At 35.3% G+C, this 20,770-nt stretch overlaps 8 protein-coding genes across 10 annotated transcripts; 4 read left to right on the top strand and 4 right to left on the bottom strand.

Annotated features, from left to right (window-relative positions):
- Positions 1 to 59: 59 nt before the first annotated feature.
- Emc8-9 (ER membrane protein complex subunit 8/9) lies at positions 60 to 1,515 on the top strand. The gene is made up of 5 exons (XM_076811691.1): positions 60 to 312; positions 699 to 775; positions 933 to 1,002; positions 1,063 to 1,157; positions 1,234 to 1,515. The coding sequence occupies exons 1-5, from the start codon at positions 103 to 105 to the stop codon at positions 1,403 to 1,405; spliced, it is 624 nt and encodes a 207-aa protein (XP_076667806.1). The 5' UTR covers positions 60 to 102; the 3' UTR covers positions 1,406 to 1,515.
- Positions 1,151 to 4,368, bottom strand: LOC143368686 (DNA primase large subunit). The gene is made up of 8 exons (XM_076811666.1): positions 4,034 to 4,368; positions 3,792 to 3,962; positions 3,278 to 3,615; positions 2,976 to 3,200; positions 2,756 to 2,893; positions 2,271 to 2,649; positions 2,007 to 2,165; positions 1,151 to 1,838 (listed from the first exon to the last, which is right to left on the bottom strand). The coding sequence occupies exons 2-8, from the start codon at positions 3,946 to 3,948 to the stop codon at positions 1,825 to 1,827; spliced, it is 1,410 nt and encodes a 469-aa protein (XP_076667781.1). The 5' UTR covers positions 3,949 to 3,962; positions 4,034 to 4,368; the 3' UTR covers positions 1,151 to 1,824.
- Positions 4,369 to 4,570: 202 nt separating this feature from the next.
- Positions 4,571 to 5,662, top strand: LOC143368707 (nuclear receptor 2C2-associated protein). The gene is made up of 3 exons (XM_076811713.1): positions 4,571 to 4,934; positions 5,063 to 5,153; positions 5,327 to 5,662. Exons 1-3 carry the CDS (start codon positions 4,897 to 4,899, stop codon positions 5,603 to 5,605), a joined length of 408 nt encoding a protein of 135 aa, XP_076667828.1. The 5' UTR covers positions 4,571 to 4,896; the 3' UTR covers positions 5,606 to 5,662.
- Positions 5,663 to 5,903: 241 nt separating this feature from the next.
- On the bottom strand, positions 5,904 to 10,402 carry LOC143368677 (sterol regulatory element-binding protein 1-like). The gene is made up of 8 exons (XM_076811645.1): positions 10,185 to 10,402; positions 9,144 to 9,746; positions 8,822 to 9,053; positions 8,355 to 8,749; positions 7,349 to 8,281; positions 6,963 to 7,270; positions 6,419 to 6,574; positions 5,904 to 6,347 (listed from the first exon to the last, which is right to left on the bottom strand). Exons 1-8 carry the CDS (start codon positions 10,282 to 10,284, stop codon positions 5,994 to 5,996), a joined length of 3,081 nt encoding a protein of 1,026 aa, XP_076667760.1. The 5' UTR covers positions 10,285 to 10,402; the 3' UTR covers positions 5,904 to 5,993.
- Positions 10,403 to 10,835: 433 nt separating this feature from the next.
- Las (lipoyl synthase, mitochondrial) lies at positions 10,836 to 13,755 on the top strand. Its single transcript, XM_076811883.1, has 6 exons — positions 10,836 to 10,997; positions 11,746 to 12,051; positions 12,378 to 12,534; positions 12,607 to 12,664; positions 12,759 to 12,914; positions 13,179 to 13,755. The coding sequence occupies exons 1-6, from the start codon at positions 10,932 to 10,934 to the stop codon at positions 13,537 to 13,539; spliced, it is 1,104 nt and encodes a 367-aa protein (XP_076667998.1). The 5' UTR covers positions 10,836 to 10,931; the 3' UTR covers positions 13,540 to 13,755.
- On the bottom strand, positions 13,110 to 15,237 carry Prosalpha6 (Proteasome alpha6 subunit). Of its 2 annotated transcripts, XM_076811885.1 has the most exons (6): positions 15,076 to 15,237; positions 14,627 to 14,877; positions 14,374 to 14,533; positions 14,085 to 14,294; positions 13,798 to 14,009; positions 13,110 to 13,345 (listed from the first exon to the last, which is right to left on the bottom strand). In XM_076811885.1, the coding sequence occupies exons 1-5, from the start codon at positions 15,076 to 15,078 to the stop codon at positions 13,800 to 13,802; spliced, it is 834 nt and encodes a 277-aa protein (XP_076668000.1). In that variant the 5' UTR covers positions 15,079 to 15,237; the 3' UTR covers positions 13,110 to 13,345; positions 13,798 to 13,799. The 2 variants fall into 2 exon arrangements, with proteins under 2 accessions (XP_076668000.1, XP_076667999.1); XM_076811884.1 differs by lacking the exon at positions 13,110 to 13,345 and having other exon boundaries at positions 13,742 to 14,009.
- Positions 15,238 to 16,475: 1,238 nt separating this feature from the next.
- Positions 16,476 to 17,498, top strand: Rpl21 (ribosomal protein L21). 2 transcript variants are annotated; one of them, XM_076812103.1, is made up of 2 exons: positions 16,476 to 16,583; positions 16,980 to 17,498. In XM_076812103.1, the coding sequence occupies exon 2, from the start codon at positions 16,994 to 16,996 to the stop codon at positions 17,471 to 17,473; it is 480 nt and encodes a 159-aa protein (XP_076668218.1). In that variant the 5' UTR covers positions 16,476 to 16,583; positions 16,980 to 16,993; the 3' UTR covers positions 17,474 to 17,498. The 2 variants fall into 2 exon arrangements, with proteins under 2 accessions (XP_076668218.1, XP_076668219.1); XM_076812104.1 differs by having other exon boundaries at positions 16,548 to 16,682.
- An 83-nt stretch (positions 17,499 to 17,581) lies between these two features.
- Positions 17,582 to 20,569, bottom strand: Usp12-46 (Ubiquitin-specific protease 12/46). The gene is made up of 8 exons (XM_076812102.1): positions 20,253 to 20,569; positions 19,526 to 19,606; positions 19,191 to 19,407; positions 18,995 to 19,075; positions 18,620 to 18,912; positions 18,399 to 18,536; positions 18,172 to 18,315; positions 17,582 to 18,094 (listed from the first exon to the last, which is right to left on the bottom strand). The coding sequence occupies exons 1-8, from the start codon at positions 20,253 to 20,255 to the stop codon at positions 17,987 to 17,989; spliced, it is 1,065 nt and encodes a 354-aa protein (XP_076668217.1). The 5' UTR covers positions 20,256 to 20,569; the 3' UTR covers positions 17,582 to 17,986.
- Between the last annotated feature and the right edge of the window lie 201 nt (positions 20,570 to 20,770).

Raw genomic sequence — 20,770 nt, forward strand, 5'->3', positions numbered from 1 at the left:
CATGACTCGCCTATATCGAAGAAACTATCGATAGTATCGATAGCTAATCGTAATTTTGTTATTATCCTACACACTGACACACACGTGTGTATCCACGTCAAAATGGCAGATATCTCGTTCTCTAGTCGAGCGTACTGTAAAATTATATTGCACGCGGCTAAATATCCTCATTGCGCGATAAACGGTTTGTTGTTAGCCAAACAGAAGAACAAAGGTGATGGCAAATCCATGGAACTGCGAATCGAAGATGCAATCCCCCTGTTTCATATCTGCCTCCATGTCTCGCCCATGGCGGAAATTGCTTTGGCCATGGTAAATATTTAAATAATCAGGTACAAGCTACTTACACAAAAATGAATCTTATGCACAGAGGTTTTTATATTGGTAATATTTTGGGGAAGCACATGCAAATATAAGTGATCTACTGTACTTACATTATGAAATTAATGAATTAATGATATGTCTTTCGAGGTACGATAATTTTAGAATTTTTAAATAGCGTTCTTGTTTCTATTGTAAACGTAGAAATTTACGTCAAATAGTATTATATATATATCTTCCATACATTTATAATAATTGAATTGCTAAGTAGTATTGATGAATTGAAGGTTATGTGGCAACTTGAAGTTTTATAATGTTAGGGAGTCTACATACAATATATTTAATAACCAGATGAATGTAAGTAAAAATCTTTCCAGGTCGATCAATATGCTATGAGCAGAGGTCTGGTACTCGCAGGTTATTATCTTGCGAATGAAACTATACACGATTTAAGGTAATTTATTATTCATCCACTTGAGAAGTTATTATATATCTTGAACTTATATTCTTAACACATACCTAGCGCATTTAAACTAGTTTACTCCAGGTTAATCGTTTTTAAGCATATGCTTTAATTTTGTTAATTTAACAAGCTCTTTCTTTTATTGTAGTACGGATAAACCTGCTCACAGAATGGCGGACAAAATAGCAGAAAACTGTGGCAATGCTCTACTTGTTGTAGTAAGTATTACTAAGCTAAGATTGTCTAGAAATATTTTCATTAATTTCTTCTGTTATCAGGTGGATAATAAAGAAGTAACGCTTGGAATGAACGCAAATCCTTTGAGAGTGTCACAGTTTGTCGATGGCAAATGGAAGACCAAAGATATATCTGAGTAATGAAATATTTCATAAATATATTTGTTAATACACTTAATGTTGCATACAAATGTTTCTTCTTTATTCTTGCAGTGTATTTTACGATAAAGGGGTAATGCATACCGATGCACTGTATTCCTTGTTGAAAGCAGAGCTTTACAGAAATCTCGTGGACTTCGACAACCATCTGGATGATATTTCCCTTGATTGGCAGAATCGTAAACTTAATAAAGTCATAGACGAGACTGTGGAGAAACATAAATGAAGGCGTTTAATTAGAATCAATTAATTTTATGTGAATACATTGTGAGAAGCATTTTTAAATGCATTTAGGTATTTTGTAATAAATGTAAATAAACTATTAAGAAATGCTAATTCCATGTAATGTACTATTTAATACACTTGAATATATTAAAGTTAATTTAATATTCAAAATTGAAGAATCTGTTTTCATTTATACAAAAGATATATGTTGTATACATTTTACATATTACAGTTAAAATTACTGGATTATTTTTAACAAAGCCAATGCAAAATACACTAATTCTTCAATTACAGTCTGCTGCGAATATTTGTTAAAAGAAATGTATATGAACAAATAAATTTCTTATACACATCTCGCATAATACTTTCAGTTTGCTTTAACCCAGACCCCTTTCCTTCATTTACAACTCGCAGCATTTTTCAATCTTCCTCATCTAAAACAGTTAATTTACGCATTAATAATTTTGATCTAATGACAAGAGCAGAGATTACATAATCTTATTTAATTCCTTTCCTTTGATTACTTTTGAAACTAACTTTTATTAGATTCTACAAATTCGTAAAGAAAGTAATATTTATCACAATATATTAACGAAACTTACCTGAATATATATCCTCAAAAACTTTGCAGCTGTGATTAAAATAAATATTCGGATGGTCAAAAGTATTCTCTGTAATATAGTTGTGAGTGATCTGATAGTATTTTTTACATGCGTTGAGATAAGAACCTTGTTTTGAAAGTTGTGTCACCGATTCTATATCTGGAATATTTGTAAATTTTTTAAAGATCGAACCTTCTATGAACTTTGAAAATTTTTTTGCGAAAGATAGAATGTTTCCTTAACTATTTGTTTTAATTTATTTACCTGATTGAACCAATCCACATTTAGAGAGTGTTTCGGTAAGTACATCAAGCGTCATATGCTTAAATGGGCACCCATGATTATCTCGCAAACCAATAACAGCTTTCAATATTTTAGCGCAGGAGAAAGGCTCATAATCTGCACGTCTTCCTTCCTGTCCATACAAATGTCGTATTTGGTATCTATACTCTTTTCGAAAAATACTTTCAGTAATCTTTTTGACAAATTCATTTCTCCAGAATTGTAATGCATCATCTGCACGGACTCCTATTCCTTTGAGAAATAAGCAATATTGCACCCTACCACCATTTGTGAGATGATGCTTTGTTTTTAATGCTTGGTGGAGCAATTTCATGCACAATGGATAAGATGTTATTGATAGCTAGATAAAAAGAATGTCAAGCTAAATAAAGATTCTTTCTCGTTTCTGTTAATTTTAAAATAACATTTTGTTTCGGTGTAATTTCAAATACAAGACCGAAGCATACCTCATCTAATTCATTAATATTCACTTGTCTGCGTGGATTAAGCTTGAAATACTGAGTGTTAATGCTGTTTAGAAGTACGCTGAAAACTTTAGTTATCCTTTCGTCGCCATAAACACTTGTCGCAACTCCTCGTGAATACTAAAATAATAAGTAATTTCTAGAAGAAATAATTATACAATTCATAAAAGCAGTTGGTTGCAAATTATTATTCTATACTTACAGCAAATCCTTCGTTTAATCTTTTCTTAAATTCGGAAATAATTATTAGTGACATCTTTGTTTCTGGCACATAAGCAATACCATCTTTTATAAATACTTGCCGCTTTGCAACTAGACTTAGCGCACTGGTAAACTCTATTTTGTAAAATACATTATCGGTACTTTCTGGGTTGCATAACGACATTGGAAACTCCTCTTCGATCCTCTCTTTCTCTTCTTTGGTAATCTAAAATCAAAGGATCTTGGTAATATATATATTGGTAATAGTACGCAGTTTTTATTATCCATATGTATGATACTAACAGTAGAGTACTGAAGTCCATTAATGGAAATGAATGCTTTGATTCCTTCTTTATCCAAGGAAGAAAATCTCCATTTGAATAATCTTGTCTCTTGCTCGAAGAACCACACCCTCTTGTCATGGTCAAAGGAAAATGCGGACCTCAATATAAAGTGTGACATACAATCGTTTCTTCTTAAAAGCTGTTCCATTCCTCCCTGAGATTCATAACCAGGTGCATTTATAAGTAGCGCAAAATCATAAAGGCCATTTTCCTTCAACTTCTTAATCAAGATAGCCTTACAATGTACGGACGAGTTTTTATAATTTTGCATTGATATTTCTTTTACTAACTTCAGAACTACAAAATACAATTTAGACTCTTTGTAAGATAAAAAATAAGTAAAACAAGTGATAATTTTATTCTTAATACCTTACGTCCCTTGTAATTCATGCAACTAGTCACATTTAATGTCATGGAAACAGAAAAACGCGCATAATATTTATTACTTTCCTTATTAACTTCGAATTATCTACCTCTCAGTCGATTGACACACCATTGCTGCAATTCTTCCATGTTAATATGGCCGGACGGTGGTATAATGTACATTTGTAAATTCTGCGGATACATAGTATCAGGAGCCTGCTTCTCGACCTCGACACTAAGTTGTTTTCTAATTGTCATATAAGTCATGTTGTTTAAGAGATCTGGAATAAGTACTTACTATGTTCAGTTGCATGTTTGCGAACATAAAGAATTTAAATAAACTTATTATTACCTGTTAATTGTTATGAGCCAATCACATAATAAGAATTTAGACACAAATGCAATTAAACATTCTTCCAACTTAACAAGTTCCTCTCCAAATACTGTACATCCATAAATAGAGTAGTCTAATATTATTTCTCTCAAATTTGTTAACATCCTTTCAACTTGTAACTGCATAAATCAACACCTATTAATTTTATGTATTCATATTTTCAGATATTGTTAAGTTTTCTAATATAGATCAAACTTAAAAATAAATTATTATACAATAAAAACTGAAGTCTCCTTGATTAGGAGACAGAAATAAAGAATACAGTATTATCTCGTTGAGGGCTCGGTTTGGTGTACACGTTGTCAGGGATCGCAAGCTACGCTGATGGAGGGGGAAACACCTACAGGAGCGGTGGTAATGTAAAATATTTCCCGGTGACGCTGGTTAGCCGTGGTGTTGATTCGCATTGGCGCCACTTATGGCCACTTAGCTGGCTTGGCGCTGGCGTCAGTTCACGCACACATTACCACCGCTCCTGCAGGTATTTCCCCCTCCATCTACGTAGCTTAAGTCCGCCGAACCGGCGGCGCCGATCCCTGCGTTCGACGAAAAATCAGTGAGCGGCTACGTAGTGGTTAAATAATTTGCTGTGCCTATTGTTTCTACCATCTCAGTTTAAACTAACCTAAATTAATTCTGCAACATAACCTCCATCAACCTCGTTACAGAAAATTTACAAAACAATTCTTGTAGTTTGATAACAATCTTCTACAAATGTAAATAAATAAATACAAGAGCCAGTAGAGTGATAAAGTGTAATTAATAAATATTTAAAACTAAGTTACGTGGAAGCTGTTAAAGTATTCTTACTTTTTCTTATTATGACTTGTTTATTCGCGCAACGCAAATTCGAATGTCGGTAAGTTATTCAAAACAATTGTATTTCTATTAGTTAGTATATGTTTAAATTTAATATGTAACCTGCGCTAAACTTTAATTATATTTCAGTGTTGCAGAAATTGTATTTAAAATTTGTTATTTGTGTAGGGTCAGTTCAGTCTCAAATAAGGACAACAGATCTTATGGAAAGAAATACATGTTCGATAATTGCCCTGATACTTGTTGGAATTCTGATGCGGTATGAAAGTGTTTAATATTTGCAAAACTGTCTCTAAATATTAGGTAATACTGCAGTGCATACTGCGTATCATTTAAGGTAGCACGCGTTGGCAAAGAAGTAATAGCATAAATTCTATTTATGTCTCTGCGACGTATGTTATAAAATATTAAATATTGAAATATACATTCCAGGGAACTCCACAATGGATAATTATCAATTTTGAGCAAAAGTGTGAAGTAAGTTCATTCGAGATTCAATTTCAAGGTGGATTTGTTGGTAAAGATTGTCACATAGAAGCTGGCGATAAAGGGACTGAATTTCTTGAGCCATTCTATCCAGAGGATAATAATACAGTACAAAAGTTTAACTTAAGTGAACCAAAAGAAGCAAAAGCTTTTAAGTTTGTATTCAGCGACAGCACAGATTTCTTTGGCAGAATAATCATATATAAATTATCTTTATATTCATAGACCTAGGATAATTCAACTACTATTATTTTGTAAACGAAATAAAACATTGAAATATCACATGCTTATTCTTTTATGCAACGAGCAAACCCTGTCTCGCAATTTTTTTAAAGTATTTTTATGAAGAAAATGCCATTCAAATCATTAAGAACGTTAACTTTTTTATTATACGAGTGTAATGATAGTAAATGTATCGATTCGATTAGGAGATTGCTTAGTGGTGAATATTAAATTACGAATATACCTACGAAACAATCGATTAAATAATCTGACTTATAAACGTAAAACGATTACTTCCCAATTTACAGTCCATATGGAAATTTATGTACATTAATCTTACATAGTATACAAAACGCCAACTACGTATGGGGATACATTTTTATTTAATGTATCAGTTGACAGATATAGCAGGGCTCAATTGTCGCATTAATTTATAACACTCTTGAAGCCTTTTCCTGTCACCCACTCTTTCAAGTGTTTTAGCAGCCTCTGCAAGCATGCCAGCACGTTCTCCAGGCGAGGCTAACAATAGTGCAGGTAAATGTCGACACGCTAAACACAAAGCTACTGCGTGCTCTCTCTCTCCACTATACTGATCCTGCGAACGATCCTTTCCGCAGATAATAGAAGACCGAGAATTTCTATGATGTAAACTACGATCTAGCAATATTTGAGTTTTCACCGGTGTCGCCCCAGCCATTATACGCGCTGTAGCTTCGTAAACAAATACTCGTGCCAGTGTAGACTGAAAAAATGCATAATAAATTATGAATATAATCTACTCGCTCGTAATATTATTCTAACGCTGAAACTTACTGGAATATGTTGGCACAATTGCCTCAAACAAGCTAAATCGCGCTGGAAACCTCCGAGAGGTATGCCTGCATTTGGCCTCTCCGAATCGCTGTCTAACTCTTGCCAGAATGTAGTGCGCATCTCGAGCAACCAATCACAAATCCACAACTGAGTGAGCTAGAAGAAATGCAGGAATCGTGTAGTTATGAAAGATTGGAGATCTCTTGAGAGCTATAGGCATGTATGGATACGTGTATTACTACTACATGGCGCCGAGCCCTGCCACAAGAGTTGCACTGTAGAAGTATTGCACAGTTATATTTCATGCAATGCAACTACAATGCACACTTGTAACAGGAAAGCAATTGCATAAATTTGTCCGCAAAAGCTATTGATAACTTTAACTTTATACTACTTTAAACGCTACAGTCAACGCGAATTAATATTCTACGTATTTGTATTAAAAGCACGTGTAAAAAATGAATCCACTAATATTTATAACTGAATATAATTAAATGTACAAACACTGAGACTTATGGTACGAATATAATACTTCGATGCTTACCAAAACATTTTGCGATGATTGCTGCTTACAATTATAATAAACCAAAGACTGTTCGAGCAATATCCCTGCTTGCTCGATGAAACGCATGGACGCTGATTTACTCGTGGCTTTCGCTGCTTGTAAAGCATTCAATACGATGTATGGTAAGGGACTGACACTCTTGTTGCTATTACAGAGCTGATAATTCCTTTCGTAAGGGAATTTGCTTTCAACGATACTCCATGCCTGCGAATCGTCTTCCCTTAATCTCCAACAAGCAGCCACGTACAGGACTGCTCCCCACCATAATCCAATTTCATCCTCGCAATCTAAAATACAACGAATTTGAAATATCAGTTCCATAACGATTAACTTCTTACTGTACATTTACTACTCCTTCAACTTACGTGTAACAGTGATTTTGTCAGTGCACAAAAAGCCAGCGTCTACACCAGCGGATGCCATGATGACTTGTCCGTACTCTAACATCGAAGACAAGTGAGTGTCTCCGACGGTACCAGTTAAAGTACGCAAACAATGTCCAATCAAATGATCTCTGTATGCACGAGATGCGTAAGATAAAGGATCGGCCCGGCTTGTTTGAGATGTGAATTCGTTATCTTGCTGTTCACCGTATTGCCACTTCTGGAATGCTAAAAATTTAGCACCCTCGTCGCTCATTATCCATTTCAATTTCGGGGGGACGGTGCACGATGATAACAACGTGCGCGCTTTGCCCAAGTAATATTTGTGGATGAATGGAAAGAGCGACTGTTTGAAGTACAGCGCAGCATTGATATATATTTCCGCCAACAATGACTTCGGCATAGTTTCACCAGCGGATTCCGCGTAATTCACAGCGGAGAGAGCAAGATACAGTGTCCCATTCTTCGATCCTTCTGATAACCGTAGGCAAAGCATGTGCTGGTAAATAATGGCTATCTCCATGGCAGACATTTCTGCTTGCTGCCGCGTTGTTTTCTCAGACCACCATTTATGGACGTATAAGATCCATTTTCCAATCCAGAGCTTATGAAGAAGTTGCCTCGTAATTTGCCAAATAGTTGCGAGCCAAGCTTCTATACGCGACGACGGATAGGGACGCCCAAAGTATTGCAAACACTGATGCAAATCGCGGCACGCCTGGCTAGATTCATTTTTCGATATGTTGAACTCCGCTTGACGCCTCCATCGATGAATTTCCAGGAATACTTTGCTGTCCGAGGGTAATTTTGGATCACCGTAAAGTAATAATCTGCAAATCCCGCCGATTAGAAGTATGATATTCGTCAACCATAGAAACACGTTGCTCCAAATTGGATTCTCGGGCTCCGATTGATCTGAAAGTGATTAGTAATAGTATCGCTTGTCGATTAAATGATATTATTACGGTATATTACAATGACATCGTACCTTGATAATTAAGAATCGTGCGACCGTCTAACTTGGTGTTTGCGTAATCAGAATTAAATCTTCCAACATTATTGATGAGAAAACCAAGAGGATTAAATGCCAAGAAGAGAAGCATAAATCCACAGAGTGTAAGTCTAGTATGATCTTTGATGCCTGGACTCGTAAGGACAGACGCCGAGTGAATATTTTGTAACACATCTGGATCGTCTTTTATGGACGAAGGAGATGGTGGAGATAATGGTGCCGGCGCAGGAGACAAAGACGGCTCGCTCGAATCTGACCTAGGCGGTGTCAGTTCACCGCATACCAATAAATCGCGTAAATTTTGCCTCTGCGCAGCCATTTTCAGTGACATGTTCTCTGTCTTCAACTTTGCATTAGAATTCTGCAGAAATCTGAAATTTGTATACTCTCATTAGTTTACGATATCCGCGCAAGAAAGGTGAACGGGCTTTAATGTTATATACCTGATATAATCGATGGTCTTCCTCAAGATCGCCGACTTATTTAATTTCGCGTCTACTCCGACAATAATATTCTTCAGTTCGATGATTTTATCATTAATCGACGTTCTATAACGCCTCTCGATAGCATTATGAGCACTGCGCTTTACTTCCTTCACTCTCGGCACACCAACGTGTGTATTCGTGTTCAAACGATTGATCTGTACTTTATCTGTGTCCAGTACAACAGGGATACCTGAATAAAAAGCGAAATGAAATAAACGGGTTTAATTGAAACATAGCAGATTGTTAATAATTAATAATATTTGAGAATTGTAAGTCGCACCCGTAGTTAAAACTGTCCCATTCGCAGTGTTTACTAAAGTATGTATCTGATGCGGTACAGATGCCGAAGTAACACCTTGCGATCCTCTGGAATAAACGACCGATTCTGACTTTATGAGTTTAGCTGGCAGAAGCAATTGTCTCTGCTGCGCCACTGGTGCTATTGTTACAACAGGTGACTGAACACTGAAATTCACATTTTGCGGAATAGCGTATTGTGAACTAAATACTGTGGGCGCTGGTGTAACAGATATTCTTTGAGGTCTATTTTGTACAGGTGTTACATCCTGTAACGGTAACTGTTGTTGCTGCTGTTTCTGTTGTTGCCGAGGCTGTTGTTGCGACACACGAGGAACTTGTTGAGCATTTTCTGCTACCGCCGGACTTAGGATTACATTTTCATTCGGTACAGATTTAACGATATTCGGATCCTTGTAATCCTGAAATTCTTTGAACTCTTTAAATTCCTCGCTGCTGTTAAAGCTTAAGAAATCCAATCCTTCGGTGTCCATCCCTAAAGGCTCTTCCAACTGCGAAAGTAACGCGTCATCGCTAAATAAATTTTCATTTTTTAGTAGTTCACTCTCACAGTTCGTAAGAAGATCTGCAATTAAGAATATAAAACAGAGTGGAATGAATTTAAACAGTTTATAAGTCTAGAAATGTCTAGTTTCTAATGAGAAAGAATAATGAAAATTATTCGGTAATGGTCTGCAATTTAATTTAAATAACAAAATATTTTTTAGCAGCGTTAATGTTATCACTGATACATGTATAATTGCATTAATCTTTCTAAAGATATTTTCAGCCACATAAATCAAGCAAATGAAACAAATGAAAGATATGATTCTTACAGTTTTTTATATCTTAAATCAATAAAGCATAACGTTTTTCTTTTCCCTTAAAAGCATTAAATAAGGATTAATGAAGGGACAGAGTATAAACAACTATCGCACAGTGGAGGGGCAAGTGAAGATTTCGATACTGAGAAAAACAAAACAAAGAGCAGACTTTAATGTGATAAACATTACATGCAACGTACCATCGATACCAGTCACTTCATTTAAATTGAAGCTGTCATTCGACTGAAAACTGGAAAAATCGTTGTCCTGCGTCGAGGACCATCCCTCGGGGTCAGCCATCCTGGCGTGTTATATGTCAAACATTTATTTTCATGAAAGAAACAGGATAATTAAAACAACGGCACGCTGATATGTCAAACGTAATACCCAACAAATTACGAACAGTCACCCGACCTTCACTGCGGCCAATCATAGATCTCCTAAAGATCGGATGATATTACGTCAGTATGCGTTAATAAACCAACAAAATTCGATTCAAAATAAAGGCGCCACTTCACGGAGGAAGACATCTTCATGGAAATGCTACACATCTTGCGTTATTCAAAATTTAACTTGAAATTTGTAATTCTAATGCAAATTGCTTAATATAATTTTAAATTCATAAGCCGAGAATATAGGAATTCCAGAATAAATATGATACAGACATTAAAATTAAAATAGTTTCTATGAATACTTTATTCAATTACTAATATTTTTCTTTACAGATTTATACTATGATATTTCTATTATATTAAATTTAATATCATTGGTTTGGACAATAGTTTTCGAAACTCTCGTCTGAAACTTGAATGAATACATGGATTAATATAATACAGATAGGTTATGTCACAGCAATTCTCAATAGCTGTGGTTCTATGCCGTAAGAGTGGGTTTGTTTTTGGTTGATTTTTGAGGGGTTATTCGAATATTCACTGACATACATCGATATGTTTCCAGCACTTCGTAATTCAAGTCGGACAAGACTATCATCCGTTTCTAATTTCCATTCAACGGTAAGTTAAATATATTAAATAAATTTTTTAATGTGGAGGCTACTATTCAAAAGTTCGATCGCATATGTGTATCACCTATTAGTTTAAACTTGAAAATTTCTGTACTACATATATTTTGTTATGTACGCTGCATAGCAAAAGATAAAAATAAAGATAGAACTTATGTCATTCAAGTTTCATAAATATATCTTCTCTGTCTTAAAGGACAATCGATAAAGCCACAGCCACTCAAACTGAATTTTTTAAAAAGTACAGCCTTGTATGAAAAAGTTTTATAATTTGTTTGTAAGGAATTAAATATCATTTCGTAGGAACCATTTTATACTTCTATTGGTCTCGACTGGTACGAGTGGTCTCAAATTATTTTTTAAGTATTGTTTCGTGAAATAAAATTATATTCAACTACATACAGTTTCTTTAACTTACAAGGAGAGTCTCTCAGGTGTCCGCCTCTGATTGCTTTGGTTATTGGATATGTATTCTTATATGAAGTTTTACTCAACACAATTTTGTACCCCTTATGAACTTTGAGGGGTGTTTTCATCCTTTAAACATGCATACAGGCCAAAATAAAATATACCTGTTTCTTACTTTTCGGTCCTTTAAAACATATCCAAAACCAAAGCAATCGGAGGCGGACACCTGAGAGGAGACTCTCCTTGTTAGAAGAATGTTAAGAAATCTCAGATTCTTTTTTAATTAAATTTAATTATAATGGATTATTGTACCCGTTCTGTTCGCATTATAGCGTATACAATGCGTCAAAGAAAAAACGTTCTCTCAAAAGTTAGAAGATGGTCCTGACTTTGGAGATTTTATCGCCGGGAGTGCCAAAGAGTACGATGGAAAGTTGAAATTAGAAAAAGGGGACAAAACGCGTTTGAGATTACCACCTTGGCTTAAAACAGAGATACCAATGGGTAAAAATTACAGTAGAATAAAGTCGCAATTGAGACAATTACGATTAAGTACTGTATGCGAAGAAGCACGATGTCCCAACATTGGTGAATGTTGGGGTGGAGATACGCATGGAACAGCAACTGCTACTATCATGGTGTGTATCGCGATCACTATACATCTCATTACCTTATACTCGCTCTAATTTCATTAATAATACATACACGACCTTTAATTTGCCTTTTGCAAAAAAGTAAATGAGAGTTAGCAATGTTCATAGTCATTTAAAACGTAATAGCAGTTTTGTGATCATTGTTGTAAGAAAGATTTCTCATTTTGGTATTAGGTAATATCATAACTTAACAATTTTTTTTTTGATGAACTCCAATTACTTATCGCACTGCCATTAAGGAACGATCAGCTCTTATCCAAAACGATTACCAATTAGTATGAAAACATAATAGTGGAAAAAATTTAATATAGTTAATGGGCGATACATGTACCCGTGGTTGTCGTTTCTGTTCTGTAAAAACGTCTCGTACACCCTTACCATTAGATCCAGAAGAACCAATAAACACAGCAACTGCGATAGCAGACTGGGGTTTGGATTATATTGTACTTACGTCTGTTGACCGAGATGGTTAGTAAATGCTTCTATAATTCTACCTTTACAAAAGGCGAGACTTTGTATTAAAATTGTATGTTCCGTTAGATTTGAGCGATGGAGGAGCGAGTCATATTGCAGAAACAGTGAAGGAAATTAAAAAGAGGTACGTGAGTCATTTAATTCCATTTGTTGGCATAGTAAATAATTTCTGTAAGATTCTGATGAATAATTTTGATGTGGCTTACACGCTTTTGCAGGAGTAACATTTTAGTGGAATGCTTGGTGCCAGATTTTAGGGGAAAGGAAAATTGCGTTGCAACAATTGTTAATTCTAATCTTGATGTTTTCGCCCACAACATTGAAACTGTGGAGCGTTTGACACCATTCGTTAGAGACAGGCGAGCTCAGTATAGGTAAAGTCATCTCTCGTAAAATTCATAAGTACAACCCATTTTCACGAAAATAGGCAAAAATCGCAAAATTCAAGGCCCTGTATTTTTCAAACTCGAAATCGACAAAATGGTGAATCCCCCCCGCCAATTTCACGAGGACTACACATATTCAAAATTGAACAAAATCCGAGACATCGAGGAAAAAAAGTGATCTAGTTGGCGTGGAATGACCCTTATATTTCTCTTAATAATTGTAGAAGACTTACATGTTCATTTATCGTTTAGGCAATCGCTAAATGTTTTAAAGGCAGCGAAAGATCTGAATCCAGAATTGATTACAAAGTCGTCGATAATGTTGGGATTAGGCGAAACTGACGAAGAAATCGAGCAAACCATGAAGGATTTGAGGGATGTTGGTGTAGGTGCTTTAACCCTCGGACAATATATGCAACCTACAAAGAGACATTTAAAAGTAATCGAATACGTTACGCCTGAGAAGTTTAAGAAATGGGAAAATGAAGGAAACGAAAGGGGATTTTTATACACCGCCAGTGGTCCATTAGTACGATCATCGTATAAAGCTGGAGAATTTTTCTTAACAAACATATTGAAGAAGAACAGAGGAAAAAGGACTGAAAAGCAATGAACGAATTAACTATGTTAACAGAATCACGTAGTACAAATTATTGTAAATTTTCCCGGTAAAAGAATTTGATTGAATTGTATATAAACTGTTGTATCTGTATAGTGAACGAAATATGTTTTATCTTCGGAAATGTAATGAAATTCTCGCGACCCAACGGCAAACACTGTTGCATTGAACATAGCGTTAATAGTAAAAATACAAATTTCAAACGTAAAATGCGTGTTCATTTTATACGTATACATAGAATACATTTGTTACTTTTAATCCGTTTCCATTGCGACTGAAACTCGAGGATCTTGTGGACCTTCGTCGGAAGGTGGAGGTTGCGGAGGTCTAGGATCTTGATCTACGTCTGGCTCGGTAGGCCTTCCGCGTTTATCATCTTCAATTTGAGATAGATACACAGACGTTGCTTTCTCATCAAATACTATGAACTCTGTACCCTTTCCCACCACCGCAATAGAGACATTCTGAAACAAAGTATTCTCTTTAAGCGATTACAAGTTTTTAAAAACATTTATACATAGAAGATTAAATCCATTTACCTTAACAGATAAGTCAACCTCATTGGGTAACGTATCTCTCAATGCACGAAGACCATGTTTTACCAGTTCATCAAGGTCGCACGACAAGAATTCAGTAAGATGTTTCTCTAAGTACGTGCGAGCACTTTGAGAACGCGCCCCGATAGCCATTGCTTTACAATCAAAGTAATTCGACGAAGGGCACGTTTGACAAATATGAGGTCCTTGATCCTTTATGAACATTAACAAAAATTTGACGCAACTTTTCTTTTTAACAGACAGCGATCAGTCGAATTTTATAGTTACTTACATCATAACCGGCTATAAGTAAACCTACACCATATGGTCTTCGGTCGTACCTTTGAGTACTTGTCTGTAATTTATTTCCCAACGAGGTCATTAAGCGGCTTACAGCTAACACATCGTCGTGAGAATACTTATAATTTAAACATTCGGCCCGCATATACCGGCTGTAAACAAATACAATTCTTAGTTCTCATTTGGCAGAAGTTTGAAGACAATGATTTCAATAATGCAGAGAACAATGAATGAAATTAATATACCTTAACATTCTGGCGTCAGCGGTTAAACCTGAAATAGAAATTCCCATATGCTTGTCTATGGGAATAATTTTTTTCTGATGCGCTGAAAGCTCGGAGGATGCCCGCTTCAGAGCGATAAGGACAGCGTGTGTTTTATTTTTAAGTCCCACAGTAGCTGATCCTAGTTTCACCGCCTCCATTGCGTATTCTACTTGATGCAACCGTCCCTGCGGACTCCATACCGTCACGTCGCTATCATACTGATTGCGGAACTGAAAAGTGTGTAAAGTTAGTTAATCATAAGTTACAGCATTCTTGCTCGTTTGATACAAATTTTGATAATAAAAAAAATTCAAATTCTAGATTACGATGTAAACCTTTCTTTCATAATGACTGCACTTTCATAAACGTATTATACAAAAAGTATTTTGAGGTATTTTTAGATATAATAAAGTAAGTAAAACAAGTACCATTGTTTAATGATGGTTAGTTAACGAACAAAGTAAAGATGCAAAATAACTTCACTACTGGCGACAAATTTTCAGAAAACAACTGTCATGCACCGGGATCAGTGATTATGGAAGTTATAGAGGGGCTACCTCTTTTGTATAGGGCTCGTTAGTGATTCTCTAGGGAGTGATCGGTATAACCGCAGCCATTTTGAAGCAAAACCGGAAATAACATAACCGGGCGTGTAGTATAAGCTTCAGAAGCGCGAAGTTCGAATCGGATCACACGACTGTAATAGGAAAGAGAGACAAGGTGAAGTTCGCGCAAGCCTGAGGTGTTTCAAAATAGTTAGTGATTCTTTTAATGAGGGGACTTCAAGATTATAAACTAATCGATACCCACTTGCAAACGGGTGTTTGAATAAACCTTCATGTGGTTAAACGCTTGTTTTTGCAAAAATCGATAACCGAAAGGAATCGGATCGACGAATAGGAATTTAGCTAATAAATCTGTAAATTTGTGATTGGCTCTTAGAATCTAAGACATTTTGTAATTAACAAAAAGTGGAAAGGCGATGAATTTTTAGAAAGCGTCACTTGAGCTTGAAAAGCCATCACGAGTAGTCGTATAAATAAAAGTTCTGTTCAGATTGAAATTGTGTTTAAAATCGTTTATTTTCTTCCATTACAGTTACAAATTTACTAAGTTCAAGTAGTTTCATTCCGTTCTTATTACTATTTTCATCATATTTACCATTCAAAAATCTGCGTCCAAGGAGCATAATGCCTAAGCACTCCACGGGCGTCGACCCTCGCCGAATTCCCTACCAAGGATCCTGCAGAGGACACAAACAGCCACGCAACAATCTATCTCTTTCTATCAATATTTCTCTCTCTCTCTTTCTGTCAGTATTTCTGTCTTTTTCTTTTTTTACAGTTTCTTTCTCTGTCAACTTCCGCTTTTGCTCCAAAATGCGGCAACCTATCAGCGACGATACACGTTGTTCCGATCACTGCCTAGAGGATCACTAGGGCTCGTGTCTTCCGAACGTTGATCTGAAATTATTTAACTAATTATATGGAAGCTTTAATATATTCCAATTATAGTTAATTATATTGAATTTATAGCATCGTAAACTAGCTATTCTAATATTTTTCCTTTAAGACGATGTTTCGAAAAAATGGCTACATTTATTTATTTACGTATAATACATGTATTTATTAGATTATTTATTTGAAGTAATACAAAACACAAATTATAAATATAAAATAATATAAATTCATTAAATAAAAATGTAAGTATGTGTTGTGTAGTAATGGAATTCAAATACGTAATTTCGAAAGTTGATATAATTAAAGTAAAATTCATGTAATCTTTCGACGAAATTGCTAAATATCTAACAAAATATAATAGATGAAAGTTATAATCGAGTATCGATTACTATCGATTTCTGTTACATGAACTAGTATTCGGATTGCTACTCTTAAGTTCTCTTTTTCAACGACCTGAGTAGCCGTGCCTGCTGCTTGTACGTTCGATAACATTTATAAAGAATTCTAAAATATATGAACAATATCGAGTGCATATTTCTCTTGATACGTATTAAGAAACTTAATCTTTAATTGACGTCAAGTATTTAAGTTACTTGTTCGGGTTGAAAATAGTAGAATTTCCCGAAATTGTTTTCGTAAACGAAGGCACGTGTTACTCCATTCGTACGTTCTAACACTTTGTGTCAAGTTGCTATAACTTTATTAATTGTACTCATGCAGTCTGTGAAATTTCAGTATTAATATATCGCAACATAAAGTTGTGTAAGAAACACCTCACAGTGTACCTTACATAACCTACATACTCAATATCGTTACCAGTAACATCCATGCAATTGTATGTCAATTGAATACCATTTAACTGTACTTTACAGATTGAGGTACCAGTATGACGAATTCTAAGGGATACCGTAGAGGAACCAGGGACTTGTTCTCCCGCAAGTTCCGCAAACATGGAACGATACCATTGTCGACGTATATGAAAGTATACAAAGTTGGGGACATCGTTGATATCAAAGGCAATGGAGCTGTTCAAAAGGGAATGCCTTACAAAGTCTATCATGGAAAGACCGGACGTGTATTCAATGTAACGCCCCACGCTCTCGGCGTCATTGTCAATAAAAGAGTACGTGGACGCATCATCGCCAAAAGGATCAATGTCCGTATCGAGCATTTGACTCACTCGAAGTGCAGAGAGGATTTCTTGAAGCGCGTGAAGGAGAACGAGAGGCTCAGGAAGGACGCCAAGGACAAGAACATTAGAGTTCAATTGAAAAGGCAACCCGCAGAACCGATGCAAGCACACATCGTGTCAGGACGTGAGAAGCCAGTCTTGCTCGCTCCTATTTCATACGAATTTATTGCTTAAAATTTAAATAAATGTGTTTTGACAATATCGGCGTTGTTATTCCCAGATATACCACCGCCTCCTAAAAGAAAACTGCACACCATTCGCGTATACGTATAATAAATGTAGTTAAATTCTGATAACAATTTATTTTCAGTCATACCTTTTTACATACATATAGAATCTGTTAGTGATTTCAACGTTTTTAAGTTGCTAGAGAAGTTGTTCTAAAATTAAGATAAATGATTTTGTTTTTAACACAGGCAGACTAGTTTCTCATTAGAATTAAAATAAATAATTCTTACATAAAGCATGATTGACTTCATCCAGGCTTTACATCAATGAATAGCCATAAAGTTCGTAATATTCTCAATATTTTATAAACAAAATATAATCGAACCTATTTATATATACTATGACTTTATAAATAATCTAATATATAACACTTCTAATCTTATATACTGTACTTTGATAAAATACGAAATTACTATATAGGATTTATTTAATTTAATTGCTATATATTTATATTAAATTCTAACTACAATCTCTTGATTGGTAGAATAAGATATAGCCAGTTTCAGAACTTTTCTGAATGTCTGATGTGAGCCCATAAAAGTCTTCTATTGTAGATGCTTCAATTTTCTGTAAATAAATATCCAATATATACGGATAGCTTTGTAACATTGTGTTCTTTCAATAACGCCAGTTGTAAATCTTACGTCAACCATATCATCATCAAAGAGCAACCAAAACCCATGGCTTTTTACTATGGAAATGTAGTGTCCTCGATTAGGCCCACTTCCACAATGTATCACAACTGCAACCAAATCGTATAATCGATCTGGATTCACCGCGTCGTCACTCTGAAAATTAATTAGCAAAAGTATTTGGACGCGGTCTGGCGCATTGCGAAACGATATAATAAACGATTGTGCAAAATACTTACGGTATTGAAGAGCCGCAGCTCCAAAGGAAATACTACCCTGTGAGAAACTTTGATGTGACGGTTATATTGTTCCACGTATTTAAATCTCTTTAGGTGTAATGCCAATATCATTGGTAATTTCTTGAGTCTCATTCGTTTCTGCAATAAAGGAAACTATACTGTTTAATATCACCTGTCCCGCTTCAATTACAGCATTTGCCAAATTCCCTCGGGAAATATACCTGAGCCTCTTGATAACTACTACAGTGATCGCATTTAAATTTGTTATCACTACAGAGAGTCTCAGTATTAGAGAAACATCTGAGGCAGTATGTGATTGAGGTATTCTGATCTACATCAACTTGTAGGTCAAAAAAGTCCTCGTCTTTGCTAGATACAGTCTCACAATTAAGGCAGCGTGTTTCTGATGTCAGGATCCCCTGAAATATTTCGTGAACCCACGTAGGCTCTGGTGGCGAGCCAGCATCTCCTGCTCCACATTTCCCACCAGCTGGCTTAGTCTGGCTTCTCTCCGCTAAAGCAGAAAATAATAGACATCGGTTTCAAAGCATCTATTGCACATTCATATACATATCTATGTACATCTGTATGCTCACCCAAAATGATCTCATTTATGTGATTGATTAAGAAGTTCAGAAACTCGTGTGCATCTTGCTGCATAAAATTATCAAATTCCTCTGTAACAAATTATGCGTACGTCATACAGCAATGAAACATGGTTTATACAATCCTATTTAATTGGAATTGTATAAAATTGCAGAGCTACTTGCAAGAAAATACGTTCACACGGACCTTTCTCTTTTCTTAATCTGGTTATGAACTTTTTGGGAGCTATAGATCCAACTTTCTTCTTCTGAGTAGCGATGCTGTAGAATAAATCTGCTAAACATGTTAATAACGTTTCCTTGGTTCGCTTGTTTCTGGCCTTGTACTCCAGCACTTTCTCTCTAAATGGTCGACAGAAGTACAAAGCTTGCAATACGGAATTACTGTAACAGGTGTTCCCGAACTGCAATAAGAGGCGCATGTTAATATTAGAAATAGAGAAGCACAATTCTGTTGCGGTTCTACAGCAGTTCACGTACATTGTATTATCCAGGCTATAAATTTTATATTCCTTTACTTACATTAGTTAAGCCAAAATAGTGCTCGTTAGGTGGAAATTGATCTGAGCCAATATCTCTTTCTAGTTGTGATATATTTGCACCCTGAATAAAAACAAATAATTTTACTGCGACAAATGCATAGCTTCTTTCATAGTACCTTAACCCTTTTTCACTACAGAATTTCATTTAAAAGCGCTGACAAAGAGAAGGACGAAACACTTCTATTTACTTTACCAACGCAAGTAAAATAATAATTATGCAAGAGTAACTGACAACGCTCTAATGCCAAGAAACCATTTCATAGTTCGCAATTACAGTAGCAAAAAGGGTCATAAATTTTAAACAAGCATAAAAAGAACATTTCATTGTGAAAATTTTTCACAATTACTTTCTAACTAATTCATTATATGTCATAGCCATTAAAATGGACTTAACAGTGGAAAATCAGCTTTCTTGATATTTATCCTCCTACATTAAATTTAACGCAGAGTCCACACGCTTATTCAATTTTATCGCTCTACAAATACATACACGAGCAATTAAAAATACAGATTTATGAATAAACATAGAATGTATTTGTGTACTCCAAATCTCTGATAAGTAGAGTGTTTCTACTCGTACTATGTTATTCTTAAAAAGACATTGCGTGATAAGCTGATTTTATAAAGAATTAAGATACAGAGGATACGCAGCATTGTTAGAAAATAATTGGAAATGTTCACCAATCGCAGAATTCGATTGCCCTTACCATTTTATGATTTAATAGTTGAAACTGACCACTGACAAGCACACAGAATGGATTTTGGTAACAACAGAACCTCCATGGTATCCTCGCTTACAGATTTATCGGTTAAACTGTTTATCGCATTATCGAGTATAATCGCGTACTTCTATGTGATCATAATGATATAAACGAAGATAATTAATCGAGAAAGTCAATGTACACGATCCTCGCCAGAAGATGATCACGCGTGATGTATAACGTATTCATTACATTCAGCTTTAAAATGGGAATAATGGGATCTATGCTCCTGACTGAATTATTAGTATTTTGTGAAATAACCAGAAACTATCGTTGCGTTCTTAAATGCATTAAAAAAAGTATCAACATCGAGTCGACGTATGCAGCTTCGTAACAGAAGATGTCTCTGTACAGAGGACGATTGAAAATAATGAAAATGATTAGAAGTAGAATATAGAAAGGAAGAGAGGAAATATTTGAAGGGTAAGAGAAAAAAACTTGGAAACTCCATTTTTCATGATCTT

The sequence above is a fragment of the Andrena cerasifolii genome, chromosome 5, assembly GCF_050908995.1.
Source record: "Andrena cerasifolii isolate SP2316 chromosome 5, iyAndCera1_principal, whole genome shotgun sequence".
Lineage (NCBI taxonomy): Eukaryota > Metazoa > Arthropoda > Insecta > Hymenoptera > Andrenidae > Andrena > Andrena cerasifolii.

Bases quoted from the DNA above. Each gene is read 5' to 3' on its own strand.
- Emc8-9 (XM_076811691.1), top strand. From the start codon at position 103: ATGGCAGATATCTCGTTCTCTAGTCGAGCGTACTGTAAAATTATATTG. The intron at 313-698 runs GTAAATATTTAA...AAATCTTTCCAG, and splicing joins CGGAAATTGCTTTGGCCATG to GTCGATCAATATGCTATGAG. The intron at 1,003-1,062 runs GTAAGTATTACT...TTCTGTTATCAG, and splicing joins GCAATGCTCTACTTGTTGTA to GTGGATAATAAAGAAGTAAC.
- LOC143368686 (XM_076811666.1), bottom strand. From the start codon at position 3,948: ATGACTTATATGACAATTAGAAAACAACTTAGTGTCGAGGTCGAGAAG. The intron at 3,201-3,277 runs GTTAGTATCATA...CTTTGATTTTAG, and splicing joins ATGGACTTCAGTACTCTACT to ATTACCAAAGAAGAGAAAGA. The intron at 2,894-2,975 runs GTAAGTATAGAA...TTATTATTTTAG, and splicing joins GATTAAACGAAGGATTTGCT to TATTCACGAGGAGTTGCGAC.
- LOC143368707 (XM_076811713.1), top strand. From the start codon at position 4,897: ATGACTTGTTTATTCGCGCAACGCAAATTCGAATGTCG. The intron at 4,935-5,062 runs GTAAGTTATTCA...TTATTTGTGTAG, and splicing joins CAACGCAAATTCGAATGTCG to GGTCAGTTCAGTCTCAAATA. The intron at 5,154-5,326 runs GTATGAAAGTGT...TATACATTCCAG, and splicing joins CTTGTTGGAATTCTGATGCG to GGAACTCCACAATGGATAAT.
- LOC143368677 (XM_076811645.1), bottom strand. From the start codon at position 10,284: ATGGCTGACCCCGAGGGATGGTCCTCGACGCAGGACAACGATTTTTCC. The intron at 9,747-10,184 runs GTACGTTGCATG...TCTTAATTGCAG, and splicing joins TGAAGTGACTGGTATCGATG to ATCTTCTTACGAACTGTGAG. The intron at 7,271-7,348 runs GTAAGTTGAAGG...GTTGTATTTTAG, and splicing joins TGACAAAATCACTGTTACAC to ATTGCGAGGATGAAATTGGA.
- Las (XM_076811883.1), top strand. From the start codon at position 10,932: ATGTTTCCAGCACTTCGTAATTCAAGTCGGACAAGACTATCATCCGTT. The intron at 12,535-12,606 runs GTTAGTAAATGC...ATGTTCCGTTAG, and splicing joins TACGTCTGTTGACCGAGATG to ATTTGAGCGATGGAGGAGCG. The intron at 12,665-12,758 runs GTACGTGAGTCA...ACGCTTTTGCAG, and splicing joins GTGAAGGAAATTAAAAAGAG to GAGTAACATTTTAGTGGAAT.
- Prosalpha6 (XM_076811885.1), bottom strand. The intron at 14,534-14,626 runs GTATATTAATTT...ATTTGTTTACAG, and splicing joins GCTGACGCCAGAATGTTAAG to CCGGTATATGCGGGCCGAAT. The intron at 14,010-14,084 runs GTAAATGGATTT...ACTTTGTTTCAG, and splicing joins AGGTTGACTTATCTGTTAAG to AATGTCTCTATTGCGGTGGT.
- Rpl21 (XM_076812103.1), top strand. From the start codon at position 16,994: ATGACGAATTCTAAGGGATACCGTAGAGGAACCAGGGACTTGTTCTCC.
- Usp12-46 (XM_076812102.1), bottom strand. The intron at 19,408-19,525 runs GTAAGTAAAGGA...CTCTTATTGCAG, and splicing joins ACTATTTTGGCTTAACTAAT to TTCGGGAACACCTGTTACAG. The intron at 18,095-18,171 runs GTAAGATTTACA...ATTTATTTACAG, and splicing joins TTGATGATGATATGGTTGAC to AAAATTGAAGCATCTACAAT.